General features: G+C 32.3%; 1 protein-coding gene across 2 annotated transcripts; it reads right to left on the reverse strand.

Annotated features, from left to right (window-relative positions):
- Window positions 1-4,616: 4,616 nt before the first annotated feature.
- On the reverse strand, window positions 4,617-7,546 carry LOC104644872 (uncharacterized). Of its 2 annotated transcripts, XR_738755.3 has the most exons (5): window positions 7,407-7,546; window positions 7,073-7,302; window positions 5,208-5,777; window positions 5,059-5,118; window positions 4,617-4,938 (listed from the first exon to the last, which is right to left on the reverse strand). XR_738755.3 is itself a non-coding variant. In XM_010315696.3 (4 exons), exons 1-4 carry the CDS (start codon window positions 7,411-7,413, stop codon window positions 4,927-4,929), a joined length of 309 nt encoding a protein of 102 aa, XP_010313998.1. In that variant the 5' UTR covers window positions 7,414-7,546; the 3' UTR covers window positions 4,617-4,926. The 2 variants fall into 2 exon arrangements, 1 of the variants encoding a protein (XP_010313998.1); XM_010315696.3 differs by lacking the exon at window positions 5,208-5,777.
- Between the last annotated feature and the right edge of the window lie 8,357 nt (window positions 7,547-15,903).

Here is a 15,903-nt window from a genome sequence, read left to right on the forward strand (position 1 = left end):
CCAATGAATATTCAGATCCATTTTGAACTATCACACCACCATTTTATATACTCATAAGAAGAACTCCAAAGCAATCTCAAGTGATAGGAGCAACTTCTGTTCTCCTATTATTTTTCCACTTAGTATACTCGATAGGAGACTCATACTTAAGTTGGTAAGATGCTCACTCAACCCGATAATTCCCAGTTACCTGCATCACTTTAAAGATCTTCTTGACCTCATTAATGAAGTTTTGCGGATCTTCTCCAACTTGCTATCCTAGGAACTTTGGTGGATTCATCCTAAAAAATTCCCAAACTATAGCGATAGCGTACCCAACATTAACATTTGCAGGAATTAGAGCCCGCTGATTGTTCTAGTTGGACATACTCTGAGCCAATATCAGAATGACATTTCTGAATTCTGCATTGGAGACACTTGATCTGGGACTGGAGGAGGTCCATTTACGTTCCTGGCATTCCTGGCGTTAGCTCTACCAGGAAGTATGATCACTGAAACGTAGAACGTTGAATTATAATGAAGTTTGATTATACATACGACCAGTAACAAGAAAATCAAGTTTTTTCTTGAAAAACTTTGTAGCCTCTCTCTCTCGTTAAATGTGGTGCTTACTACACACCCATGAAAAGGACTCTACATAGTGTGGATTTGCAAACATCATAGCACACTTAAACCTGGTGTGTTGATACCAAGTTTTTCATGCAGCTACTCCGAGACGCAAACACAAGACCTAGGATCATAAGTGACCCCTTGCTAATTTTGTTCGCAATCATGAGAATACTAAAGATAAACTGAGAAATAAACTATGCGGAATCTAATTATGAAACGAAAGTGATGGAGAATAATCATATAAATCTGAATACATGAAAGTTGAGAGTTTTTATACAAAAGAGAAATCAAACTCTAAAACTAAAGCTGAAACTAACTTGTCTCGAATAAACCTCTAAACTGACAAAAAATGTTGGGACATGCCCCAACTAGATCTAGCAAAACTAAAACTAAAGCTAAGAGTAATGAAGATAAACACGCCACTAGTCGTCGAATAATGATGACTCATTATTGATGTTGCTGAGCTGATGATCGAGAACTGATCTAAGTGTGATCTGGATGGTGAGAACCTGAACCTATATGATGAGAATAGATGTAGCACAAGTATGTGTCAGTATTTGAAAGGTATAAAAACTGAAATAAACATATAACTAAACAAACAATAAATCAAGAGTATAATTCGTACATGATATAGATGTTGAGTACTGAGCTAACCAAATGCAGTGACTTAATGATAACATGATGAGACTGTGTACTGACATGTGGTCAAACAATGGAGTCTGATTGAACCGTGGGAGCTACTAATAATCGATAATAAAATCATAAGCTAAATGTGGAGTCCGATGTATACGTCCCTGACGAGCAAAAACACACTATAATTTTAGTGCTTCGCTAGTCAAAGATAGTATAGTATAAAGACCGTTTCCACAGGGGTTAATACAAATAATAGTTCAATCAAATCTTGCTAATTATTATTCAGGTGATCAAAATAAAAGAGTTGATTGTGGTTATAAACCACTTTTTTAGACTAAATTATAATTAAAAATCAATTGGTAACTATCAATTTTAATATCAATACAAAAAGATAGGGTACAATACTAAACAAGTGCATAATGATAATTGAGATTTGGTTACATTCATTTATCACAACTAAAATTTTATCATTCTCTCGAATTAGATAACTTATTAGAGTATCCTTAAGACTTACATTTTTCTTTCGAGGAAATCTCAAGTTAAAGAATAAACCAATTATACCCAAGTGATTTTAATATGCAAAAACATGTCAATGGATGTTCTTAAGGAAGTAATGTCTTTCGACTTTTTTTCCTTGAGATATAATCAATAATTATCAACAAGTTCCTTCGATTACTTTAGATAAAATATGTCGATTAAATTCAACAAAACTATGAAACAATATTCACAGATATACTCCTCTTTCGATTAAATAAAATAATGAACAAGGTTGCAATTTAATTCAAATTCCCATAAAAAGTTGAAGCATAAGAATGAAAATCAAAATACCAACAAATTCATCAATACAACATGTTTATCAATAACCTCTAAGAATCTACTCCGTGGATGAGAATAAGTTTACTAAGAACAAAAAGAGAAAAAGAAAACATAGACATCAAACTTTTAATCCCAACTTCCGTTTTGGATTTGAGTAGTGCACCACTTGTTCCTCTTCCTCTTGATCATCATCACTCTTTCTGCTCCTTTTTCTTGATCATCCCCAGCCCTAGGTCAAGCTACAACATCATATAGCATAGGGTTTCCTTTGAAATTTCAAAAATACCATTCCTTTAATGATTTCACGCCTCCACACTGCGCGGGCGCGCTGTTGGAAACCCAAGTGCCTGACCAGCGCGCGGAGAGGAAGTAACTTCAAAATCAAACACACAAGTGTGCCTCCGAAAGCTCGAACGCGTGAGAGGAAATGTATGGCTTGTGCCTAATATGGGCGCACTGCTGGGCGCGTGGACATGGAACACTTGCAGGTGTGTTTTTTTCATCCTTTAGCATTCTCGTTGGTATTCTTTCACTAATCATGTTAAATACTTGAATTAACAACCCCTATATACATGAGAAGAAGACCAATAATTCAAAAATTTACACTCAAGCTTATCTAAATCATCTCATTTCACTGCCTATCAAATACTTAAATGAAAATTTTGTTTCCAATACTCGATAGCTGCACCAAAATTTGACGAGTAGAAACACAATATAAGTTTAGTGCTTATCTAGTCAAAGATATTATATTTTAAAGATCATTTCCACACGTATTGGTACAAATAATATTCAATCAAATCTTGTTAACTATTATTTAGGTGATCAAAAGAAAAGAGTTTATTGTGGTTATGAACAACTTTTATAGACTAAATTATAATTAAATTCAATTGGTAACTATGAAGTTTAATATTGACACTAAAATATAGGGTACAAGACTAAATAAGTGCATAATAACAGTTGGGATTTGACTACATTCATTTATCACAACTAAAGTTCTATCAATTCTCTCGAATTCGATAGCTTATTAGAGGATCCTTAAGACTTATATTTTTGTTTTGAGTAAATGTCAAGTAAAAGGACAAACCAATTATATCCAAGTTATTTTAATATGCAAAGACATGTCAATGGTTGTTCTTAAAGAAGTAACGTCCTTCGACTATATTTCTTTGATATTTAATAAATAATTTTTTACAAGGTCCTTCGATTACTTTAGAGAAAAAATATTGATTAAATTAATTAAAACTATGCAACACTATTCCCCAAAATATTCCTCTTTCGATTAAATAAAGTAATGAACAAGGTTGCAATTTAATTTAAATTCCCATAACAAGTTCAAGCATAAGAATAAAAATCAAAATCCCAACAAATTTATCAATACACATGTTTTTCAAAGACCCTCTAAGAATCTACTTTGTGGATGAGAATAAGTTTACTAAGAACAAAAACAGAAAAGAAAACATATGCATCAAACTTTGAATCCTAACTTCCATTTTGGATTTCAGTAGTGTACCGCGTCTTCCTCTTCCTTCCTATCATCGTCACTCTTTCTGCTCCTTTTTATCGATGATCCCTAGACCTAGGGCAAGCTATAACATCATATAGCATAGGGTTATCTTTGAAATTCCAAAAATACCCTTCTTTTAATGATTTCACGCCTCCAAGCCGCGCGGGAGCACAACTGGAATTCCAAGTGCCCGACCGGCACACGGAGAGGCAACAGCTTCAAAATCAACCACATGGGCGCACCGCCGAGAGCCCAAGCGTGCGACCCGCGCGCAGAGAGGAAATGTTAGACTTGTGCTTCAAGCAGGTAGGGCTGGGCATTCAGTTTATTCGGTTCGATTTAATTTTTCAGATTTCAATTTGAAAAAAGACAAACTGAAACTGAACTGAAATAAATTCGATTCAGTTCCGTTTCTATAATTTTGGTTCAGTTCAGTTCGATTAATTTTTTCGGTTCTTACATATATAAAACATTGATCAGTAACACTAATACACTACAAAGAACAAAGACTAAATGAGGGAATTGTGGACTACAAATAATGACATGAATAACACTAGTAAGAAAGTGAAAAAAACTCTTTATCTGTCACTACTTCTTCTGCATTCACCTACATCTATTAATAGAGTGTCATTCTTGTTTGTTAACAAAACTCTGCATCAATTTCTTCTTGGAAATTGCTTGATAAGATTCACAAAACACAAATGTATCAACACATATCATACTAACAAATAACATTCTATGTTGTTCAGATTTTCCAAAAATATACGGATAAATGTGTCATATTGCAACAACATTTTTGGAGAGAGTCCAACAACATAGATGACAATAGTTATTCAACAAGAACAAAGAAATTACCTTGTCCCATAAATTACGTGCACTTTATAAGTGAGTATCTTGCACACATTAACACATACACTATACTAGTGCACGTTGCACTAGTGCTTACTGGCACAATAAGTGTCTATCTTGCACCTAAGTGCAAAAAGCCAAAAACGAAGTGCACGTTGCACAATTTATAATTGAATATCAAGACATTAACAATAACACAGACATGAATGGTGAAACACTAATCACTAACTTACTATTGAAAAACAAAATTTCAAAGTGACACTTCAAGTTCAAGATGCAACAAAAAGCTAAGAAACCAAGAGTATTCAAGATGCAACAAAAAACTAATAAACCAAGAGCATTAGAAATCAATAACAGTAAAAAAAAGAACCAAAAAGACAAAATAAGAATCAGCAAGACAACAACACTACTGCAGTCCAACACTATCCGAAGAAAGTAGCCATTCCTTGTGTGCATTTCATTGGAGTCCAACAACAACAGTAGAACTCGATCAGTTCACCATAATAACATTCAAACTATAAATATGCCTGAGAGAATATGAAACTCTTTAAATATATGATATAAAATAAACACAACTCAACATACAAAAAAGAGAAAAACAAGTGTTGAATGCTAATAGAAAAAGATTTAAATTAAAATATACTTACTTTTTGATAGTTATAACTACATATCCACAATACTAGATTCATTTCCACTATGAGCCATATCTAAAAAATATGAAAGAACTTGTTAGATATAAGCAACATAAATAAGAAATAACTTTTTATATAATGAGCACAAAATATTAAATTATTACCAAGTTCAAGTAGCGCAACATACTCTAGATCTTCCTCAACATTAATTGGAATTGGTTCACTTCTATACCAATCTTGAAGAGAAATAAGAGCTTGCACTAGTTTATAAGTCAGTGAACTCCTAAAAGGATTAAGAATACGGCCGCCTGTGCTAAACGCACATTCAGATTCGACACTTGAAATAGGAATGTTTCGTGACGTCACGAGCCATCTCAACAAGAATAGGAAATCTGGCTCATCAAATTTCCACCAATTTAATATATCAAATCATCAGTCTCTAGCTCAACATCTTCAGCAAGATATTTACCCAACTTTGATTTACTACTTGAACTTCCACTAACTATTTTATGCCTAACAAATTCTTGTTTCGTTCTCATTGATCCTCTTTTTTTGAAAGTTGTCATCACCACTCACACTAGATATACTCGATGAGTTCCCAGATGAAACAGGTGAAGACGATGAAAATAAAGAGACTTTTGATGATTTCTTAACATAATGATCAAACAATGCTTTCATATATTTATCCACTGCACCAGCAAGTGACTCCCCAATTTCTTTTCCAAACATATCACCTATTACAAAACGAACACAATCAAGCTTGTTTCGAGAATCCAACACAACTGATATAAAAATTATTTGTTCATGTTATCTGATTCACCCCAATATTCTTTTGAATTTTTCTCTCATACTTTCTTCCATATTCTTCAAATTAGAATCTTCATTTTCGGCCATCTCTTTCAAAATAAGATCAAGCTCAGTAATTTCCAGAAAGTGCACATTATTGTAACAAACTTTGAACCAGAGACCTTCAAAGTAAGTGTATAAAATGTTTCAAGAAACTTAATCATCGACCTCACATTTTTCCAATCAACACTAGTGAGGATACCTGCTTTAGTTCCATCTTCGCAATCATGGGTACGGAGATAATCAAGAAACCTAATATTATAAAACTATATCTTTCAGATGCAAGTTCAAAGTGTTGTGCAGTATCAAGCATCAAGTATGTAGAGTTCTACTTGATAGGAACATCTAAACATAATGATTTCTTACAAGTTATCAATTGAGATTCACTTATTTCTTGCCAAATTTTGTCTAATGTATTTAACCGCTTGTCTCACTCGCTTGACTGACAGACCAATTTCCTTCAATCCTTCTTGCACAATAAGATTAAGAATATGCGTCATACATACACCTCATATGAAGATGCTGACCCTCCATTATGTTGGTTCCCGAATTAGTTAGTTGCTTAGATATTCCATTAATAGTAACACTATTGAAACTAGCATTATCAACGGTTATGGTAAACACATCATGCAAACCCTGGTCAAGGAAACAATTCGTAATTGAAGCTGTCATATCATCACCTTTATGACTAGAAATAGGATAAAAATTTATAATTCTTTTATGCAAGTTCCAATTTTTGTCTATAAAGTGGGCTGTTAGACACAATAGCTGATTATTTTGAATAGAGGTCAAAGTATCTGTCGTAAGACAAACTTTTGGATGTGCTTCTTTGAAAGACTTCTTCATGAGTTTTTTTTTCTTCACTATAAAGTTCATAACAATCTCTTGTCAAAATTCTATGAGAAAAAATATGAAATTGTGGCGCTGTAACTTTCATGAAATTCCTAAAACCTTCCTTCTCAACAATACTAAATGGCAAATGGCAAATCGTCAACAATTATCATTTGAACTAAAGCTCTTCTACTCCGTGCTTGATCAAATTTTAAAGTGCGAATCACCCCTTTCTTTTCTCCCTTTGAAGATGGTAAGAAATTTATTAACTTCTTACCATAATCTACGGCAGAGGGGAAGTTAGGACACTTCTTATTAGTTATATGGTTATTCATAGCCAAAGTATCATTACCTTTTGTAGCAGCAACATACACTTTCCACAGTAATTACATGTTGCTCTAATAGCTCCATCTTTATCGATGTATTTCTCAAAATGCTTCCAACAAGCAGCCCTAGGTTCCATGGCTTTTCTTTTCTTTGAAGATTCAATGTCCGTTTCAACTTCATTCAAATATGGAGTATTATATATGGTTTCATTTGAAGCCCCAGTTTCACTTATCTTACTTTGGGTTTCTGTCATCTCTGAAAAAGAAGAAGAAAAGATGAAAGCACTTAGAAGTTAGAACCATACAAAAACAGTGAGAATCGCAATAAAATAAGTGAGAATAAAAAATCAGTGAGAATACTCTTCATGAGTTCAGGTCGATGGATCGCCGCCTCGGGCAGTTGCAGACTTGCGGTTGTTCTTCAGTCTTCACTCACGCAGGTAGTACTTAGTTTGAAATGTAAAATATGAATTGTGAACGAGGTTTAGGGATTCAGCGTGAATAAAAATTTAGGGATATTGGATTTTGTTAAGTTGGGCTTAGCTGGGTTACTTAACTTCTTACAAACAAACACATAACTCTTAAAAGTTAAAAATATATATGTAGTGAATATCTATTACATAAATTTGTTTTTCGTTAACCGAAATAAAAAATATAAAAACCGAACTGAATTATCAAAATTTTAAAATTAAAAAACCAAGATCGAAATTAAAAATCAGTTCGATCGATTTTTTCGGTTTCGACCAAATTATGCCAGCCCTACAAGCGGAGGCAACACTCCCAAATGTATTTTTTTTTATCCTTTAATATTCTTGTTGGTCTTCTTTCACTAATCATGTTCAATACTTGAATTGACAACCCTACACACATGAAAAGCAGACCAACAATTATAAAATTTACACTCAAAGCTAATCTAAATCATCTCATTTCATTTCTTATTAGCCCTGTCGAGAGGATCCAATACACTCGGCCAAAGGTGTAGAGGCATGCTGACATGATCACCAAAATGATGCCCACAGAGGGGACTTACAGTTAACTTACGTGGCTGGGTAGTTCTTGGACTATATGGGTGACTGACCCTAGTCTGACTCAGTATTATTTTACTCCCAATAGATTAAATGCTTAACATATTATGACTGAATTATTGCAATACACTAGATAGCTCAAAATAATGACATGTAAACTGAGAATGCAACAATTAATCTGATAATAATGCATTCCTAATTGAGGCATGTATAACTGAGTACTGAAATATCTGATCTAACATGTGTAATTCAAGAACTATGGAAATATATAACTAGAGTTTTGACTTTCATGCAAGAAATGAAATAATAACATGGTAATTTGATTTGAAACATATAAATAACTAATTCATGATAAATTGGTGAAATTCTAGAAACCCTAGGTCTAGTTGATAATACGGAATTAAGAATCTGACTGAAATTTATGGACCTAATGGGCGAAAAAAACTCACTATTGAAATCTCAGATACCCTCTAACCAAGGAGAAATCTTTTGATTTCGAGGCTGGAACTGATCAAATCTTCTTGCATTCTTGAACTAGGGTTCTTGACTTTTTTTTATTCTCAAGCTCTAATTTTGTAAATTTTGATTAATGATTTAACTTAGTGAAGTTCTAGTTATATTTAGAGTATTGAACTAACTAAAACTTTATAATTTAGGGTCGAAATGATGTAGCTTAGGGGTCTAAAGAAATAGGAAAAGATTGAAAGATCCCTGACTCAACTGTTGTCGGAGTGACTGACGAACCATCGATTGACTGGCGGTCGGTATTGGTCATTCGTGATCAGTACTGAAGCTGGACTTTTGAGGGTTTGATCCTCATCCCTAGACCACGAAGCATGGTCTGACCTACGTTCCATAGGTACTAGCGTGTCTTGACCCTTACCCAATCTTCTAGTGTGTGTTTTAGGTGTGAGCCACGAACTGAGACCACAGATCGTGGAATGGCCTACCGCCCGTAGGTTCGGATGTGGGTCAGCACTTAGCTGATTTTTTCTGAGGCTTCTGGAAGGAGGGATGTAGTGACCATCCATGGACCACCACAGACTGTGGGTCACCCTAAGGTTTGTAGGTGGCACTTGTAGCTTCTGAAATTTTGCCATTTGGTTTGTTTTCAGATACAGGGTGCTACATATTATCTGATCGATTGTTTGATGTGTTGATTTTTATTTGGTTTAATTTCGGATGGTTGGTACTTCGACTTTAATTTTTTAATTTTTAATAAAATTTTAGGGAGTTTATATTTAAGGAATAGAAATGGTTTTTGCTAAATTTTCCTCTACTTGTAGAGATTCGAAGGGGCTGCTCATTAAGGGAACTATATTTTATGTGAATATACATTATTATGGAGTTTATATGACTTAAAATGGCAAATACTAAATTTTATGAGTGTGGTGTACATGTTTTTTCACTTTCGCACTGATAAATTTAAGGTACAATCTGGACGATCTGTTTACTCAAATACGGGTTATGACATTGCATTTTTTCAAGATCAGTTTTCAAAATAAAAATTCTACCAATTGACAAAAAGGGAATAAAAAATGAACTCATATTTTAACCAGATCCAACTAAATTTATTGGACTTTTTAATGAAGAGCTATGAATTAATGACGAAAGTTTTGATTACACAAAGAGCATAAGAACAAAAACCCAATGCAACAAATTCTGAATATTTTTCATGTGGTGGAAGTCATGGGAATAATGCTCACAAAATTTCAACATAGATAAAAACAAACATATTCAAGAAAGATATCAAGCATGGGAATAGCTAATATCACGAGGAATGAAAAATAAGTCTTGAACTATGATAATCAAAGTGCAATCTAAAGGTTTCATTATTTTGTCCTCTACTGGAAGATGTTAAATTACATTTTCATCCTTGATACAAAATTATTTATCATGCATCTCAATTAATATTGTTTGGCATATAAAAAAAATTAATATTTCAAATGTATCAATTGATGATTTTTTTTGTGTTTTAGTTCTATCAATTTTCAGATTTCTCTATAACCCGCCATCCCCCCCCCCCCCCACGCACATACACAAAGTAGTTCTCCTCGGGTGTAACGTTTATAGAGTTCTATTTTCCATCCAAATCCATTTTTCTTTTCAGTTATAGCAAATTGGGGATCTACTTGAGTAGTTCCCCCCTTTCAACTCACTATTCCTTTAATCTTGTATGGTAAGTTATTCTTTTTTCGTTTAGACTTGAATTTGATTGCATCCATGTTGAGGAATTTTTTGCTGGTGGTGATTTTCTGCATTAGTTTTTATTTTAATTAAGATAGATCGTTATTATATTTTGAAAGTTACTCTAAACGAAACATGATTTACAGATTTGTTCCTTTGAAGATTTAGAGTGATTTTTTCAATATTTATTTGTTAAAGTATAATTCTTGGTATGTATTTTTCTTCTCAATTTTACTATTAATATTTTTTTAACGTTTTGAAGAAATGTGTGACTTGAGTATTATGTATATGATGAAATTCACCATTTCACAATTTATGATCTCCCAAAAGTGGAGGGTTACAATTTTCGATGTGAAGTTGGGGATATAGCTTGCTTGTTTTAGTTCAATTTATTAATTTTATATTAACCTTTTGATAGTTGTTTCAGTGTAGATGAAATTGTTACCTAAAATAATATTTTCTAAATTATAAACTATGGTTTTTGCAACTTCTGATGGTCTCTTTCAAACTTCACAAGTCGTGTTTGCTAATAAGTTCATGGATATAAATTCTTTCGTGTTTTCCATTGATCCTTTGGGGAATCAATACATTTTTTTATAGAGTTGAATGAATTTTAGTTAAGTTATTTTCAATATTTTTTTGAAAAATCATGTGATTATATATCTTCTTATTTGTTTTGCATAGTTCTTTTGGGGTTTTTCCTTCAAGTGTTAATGAAGGGAAAGGAAAAAATCACTAGCAATCACTTAATTTTTTTTTATTATACTGCTGCGCTAAATGTACATTACAGATATACCTAATTGTGCAATACATAGATTGACATTACTATATCATTGTGATTTCAGGTTTAGCAAGCACTTCAATAACTTTAAATCAGGAAACTTTTAGCTAGAAGAAAAGAAAATCAACAACAATGCAACGTCATACAAGTACAACAAACACCTTATTTCAAATGAGGCCACTTATGATTTTGTTCGTGTCAGAACAATGACATCTCCTTCACATAGCTCTAGAATATTCTATACAAGACCAGAATTCCATCTTATTGGTATGGTACCCAATATTTTGGGAAGTTATCATTCCTCTAATGAAAACCTAATTGTTGTTTTGGGTAATGGAACAAACATATACTATGTTTCTATTGTTCCAAGAAATCCTTTTTCCTTTTGGATTCCACAAGGATTTCTAACAAATACAATGATTCCCAATTTTTCATTATCATTACCGCGTATATTATGGAACTACACCCCAAGACTTGTGGAAGTGAATCATGCACTTGATCGTATGACATTGCCATTGCGTCTTACCAATTTTCCCATGGTAAATTTCTTTCGCCTTCTGTTTCTTTTCCTTTTAATTGTAAATTTGTTGCAATCTTCACATAATTAGTTTGCTAATGCTCAATACTTGATGTAATTACTAACTTAAACTTATAATGACATAAGTATATTTTTAGTATTAAGAGTTAATTATTTTTTAAGGTTTGACGCCCTTATGGTTTTAATGATTGAATTGTATTAGTTGTTAAATCTTCATAGTAATAGGCACTACATTGCTTTTATGGAACCATGGTGCCAACCTAAAATATACTACACATTTGTCTGTTTTCTCTTCTTTTTTTCATATGCTTATCTTCTAATATTTAAATATTTGTTAAACAAAATGAAAAAAAGGTAAGGCTTGTAATTGATCACTTTAGAAATTACAATAAGATATTACTAGAAGTAAAAGTTTGTTTAGGAATATGGGTGTGGGATGCTGAGCACGGCGACAATGAGTAAACGCTTTTACATAGGAAACAACTTTGTTCGGTCGAGAAAATAAAAATAGATATGAACTGATAATTTATATTTTTTGATATTTTGTTTTGGATGAGATATACACCAAAAGGAATTAATGTTATCATTATCTTGCTCAAAAAAATTTAAATAGCCTAATGAGATTTGCTTCTTCCTTAGTAGCCCAGGAGTAAGCTTTTGTTTCTGTAAGAATTATTGAAACATACATTTAAAACAATAAAAAGACGAATATAAGAATTTATCACTTTACATGATTTTTTTGAATAATAATAATTTTGTCTTATTCATAAAATATTCATAGCTAGTTGATTTTTCTTTATGTATGATTAATCTGTAAAAATTACTTGCTTAGAGATTATAATAAGTTGTAATGTCATTTCTGGCAGAAAATTTCTTGTCTCAAACTTTTTATAAGTTTGATTGAAAAACATGAGTTATGAAATAATAATGGACAAAAAATAGTATATATTTATTTCTTCTCACAAATTATGATCTTGAATTTAGGATTTGTTGGCCCTTCCGGACCAGACTGAAAATATAAATATGGGATTGAGTAGGGAAGTCATTTTGGCACGTATGAATCACATCATGTATCAATCAACAAAAAGATCTATAAGTGATGATAATGATACATGTTCTATCTGTTTGGTAAGGACTTATTTTCAATTGATTCTCTCCTCTTAAGCTTCAACTTTAGTCATGCATGTAAAATTATCGTACTAGATTTTTTTTTTTTCATTTTGCAGGATGACTATTCTGATGGGCAGAGCATTGGAATCGTTGACTGTCACCACACCTTTCACTCTGATTGCATCAGCCAATGGCTTATGCAAAAGAATTCATGTCCTCTCTGCAAAAGGATTGCATTGGCAGTTTAAGAACTCCAAGCTAGAATTGCATACGTTAATGTGTATGCAATTGTTTATTTTATGTACATTATGAGAAAGTAAAAAAATTTAGTGTTGAATGATATGAAAAATAGTAATCTAGCTTGGGACTTGATTTATATCATGATTTATGTCCTGTTAATTTGACAATGAACTTGTTAAGAGTTAATACCTCAGATGGTCACTCAACTATGCACTCTTCTCTCAGAAAGTCACTTAACTTTGAATTTTCACTCAAAAGTCACTCAACTATTGCTTTCTTTCTCAGAAATTTACTCAACTTTGAATTTTAATTCAAAAGTCACTCAACTATTCACTCTTTCTTCAAAAAGTCACTCAATCTATTAAATTGTTTTTTTAATTAAAATTTATTGATATTAATTATTTATATAACAAATCAAAATTTTTAAAAAATAAAAATACCATTTAAACCGTTTAGTGATCCACCCACATAACCCGACCATTAAAAAATATGATATGACCCATTTTATTTTGTCTTAAGAGAGGGATTAATTTATGATTAAAGACAAAATAAAATGGGTTATATCATATTTTTTAATGGGTTGGGTTAGGTGGATGGATCACTAAATGGTTTAATTTATTTTTTAAAATTTTTGGTTTGTTATATAAATAATTAAATATCGATAATTTTTAATTAAAAATAATTTAATAGATTGAGTGACTTTTTGAGGAAAGAGTGAATAGTTGAGTGACTTTTGAGTTAAAATTCAAAGTTGAGTGACTTTCTGAGAAAGAAAGCAATAGTTGAGTGACTTTTGAGTGAAAATTGAAAGTTGAGTGACTTTCTGAGAGAAGAGTGCATAGTTGAGTGACCATCTGAGGTATTAACTCAACTTGTTAAATATTGGTTGAAAATGTTGTGGTCAACATGTTTTTCAATAATCTAGGGAGTAAATGTACCTTTTACTTTCCAGTGGAGGCGTGTAGTTTCTTATGCTAATTATTCCTCCACATGTTGATCTCCAAAGGGGCGGATCACTTTTTTAACTAAGGGAACTATATTTTTATGGGACTATATATTGTTTTGGATTTTTATGACATAAAATGACAGATATTGGTTTTATGATTGTGGTGTACATATTGGTTCATTTTTGCAGCTCTTAGTGCAAGACACCCTCAGTGAGCATTGGATCTCCCTTCATCAGTATAGATTCTGTTATTTGACTGATTCAAAAGTCACTAAGTTACTGTCAGTATTTTTAGGAGACTTTTACGTATTCAGTTTATTAGCATTAGGAGTTCTAATTTATTTGTAGTTAGTGAATTTATCATGTAATGACCTGAAAAAAAATTATTTTATTGAAAATTCTAAATTATTCTTTTAACTTTAGTTAATTTGTTGATGGGTAATTATGGATAATTAAATTAATTGAAAGTTAGTGAACTAAAGTGATAATTGATTTAAGACCATGTACTATTTAACGTCAAAAGGACGGCGTGCACTTCTTCACGTCAAAGATAAGTGAAACTCCCAACTCTTATCCTTTCTATGAAATTATATTATGGCACTTATATTAATATAGTAATATTATTAAAGGGAAATGGGTGAATGTCATAAAATATTTGTAGGCGTTGTTTGGCCAAGAATAAGACAAAGAATTTTTTTTCATCAATAAGCTAAGGCTGACAATTTAAGAATGGGAATTAATGAGGCAAATGATTGATGATAATTATGAGGATATTGATTATATGTTCTTTTTTTTATGTTAATTTTAGAATAGTTCAGTTTGCAGCAAACTGAATTCCTAGTCCAAGGTTTCTAACGACCTAATTCAAATTTCCGTGAAGAATTTTCTTAAGCTTACTACATTATAATTCAAGTTTTGATAGGTTGGTATGCACAGTTAAATATTAGATGTATGATATTATATGAATACCATTTGAATTATGATATTTGATAAAATTGAAACTTAATCTTAAGCTTGAAATTTGGTAAACATGAGAGTTGACATGTTAATTGACACCAAGATATAAGAACTTGGTTATGTATTTTTAGTGGGTTTTTGAGTCTAGGGTAAAACTATAATAATGTGGGCGTTGTTAGTTTTGAAACCTTATTGTGAATATATACTTGAATAGACTGCGTCGATTCGAAAGCTCAACAAAAAGGGAAGGCTCAAGTCCCGGAGTGATCGTTTGACTATTTGAGGCAAGTGGATTTCTAAACTCTTGCTAAGTATATGAAATATGTGTATTTCCGTATGGTATATGTTTTGGAGTAATGAAATTTGGTGATGGGTTGACTTGTCCACATTGATTAATACTAATGATGAAACAAAGGGTAATAAAAGACAATGTGAATAATTGATTTTGTGTGATGTCTTCATAATGAAGAATGGTTGGAAAGGCTTGTTGAGTCATTGTTGATGTTGTTGTGAATTGTGTAGTGTTATGAATGTGTTCATAATGAAGAATGGTTTGAAAGGCTTGTAGAGTCATTGTTGATGTTGTTGTGAATTGTGCATTGTTAGGAAAATGGTCATATCATCTTTATTTGTATGAAAATGTCATTTGCATTATTTTGATACATGGTTGTAAAAAGTGTTATGTGCATTGGGAAAGAATGAGAATTTAAAGAGGATGAACCATTTCGAGGGATGTATCTCAGCCGCGATAGATACTATATTTTGAGGGACGTATCGCGCGCCATGATAGTTACTATATCGAGGGTCGTGTCGTGTGCCGCGACAGATGCATGGAAAGATATGTCCCACATGGGTCCCGGAATGAGAGACAGCGGGTGTTTATCACTAGGTCAGACATGCATCATTAGTGAACTTGATATCGTGTTTTGCTGATCTTTTGATTGCCTTTCTACGGAACTTGTGATTGATCAATATTGAGCTTGTTATTGCGGATATGTAATTTGTTGAAATATTGTTGTTGAGGATATGTAAGTTGTTGAAGTGTTGTTGTTGAGGATATGTAATTTGTCTAA

Source organism: Solanum lycopersicum, chromosome 12, assembly GCF_036512215.1.
Source record: "Solanum lycopersicum chromosome 12, SLM_r2.1".
Taxonomy (NCBI): domain Eukaryota; kingdom Viridiplantae; phylum Streptophyta; class Magnoliopsida; order Solanales; family Solanaceae; genus Solanum; species Solanum lycopersicum.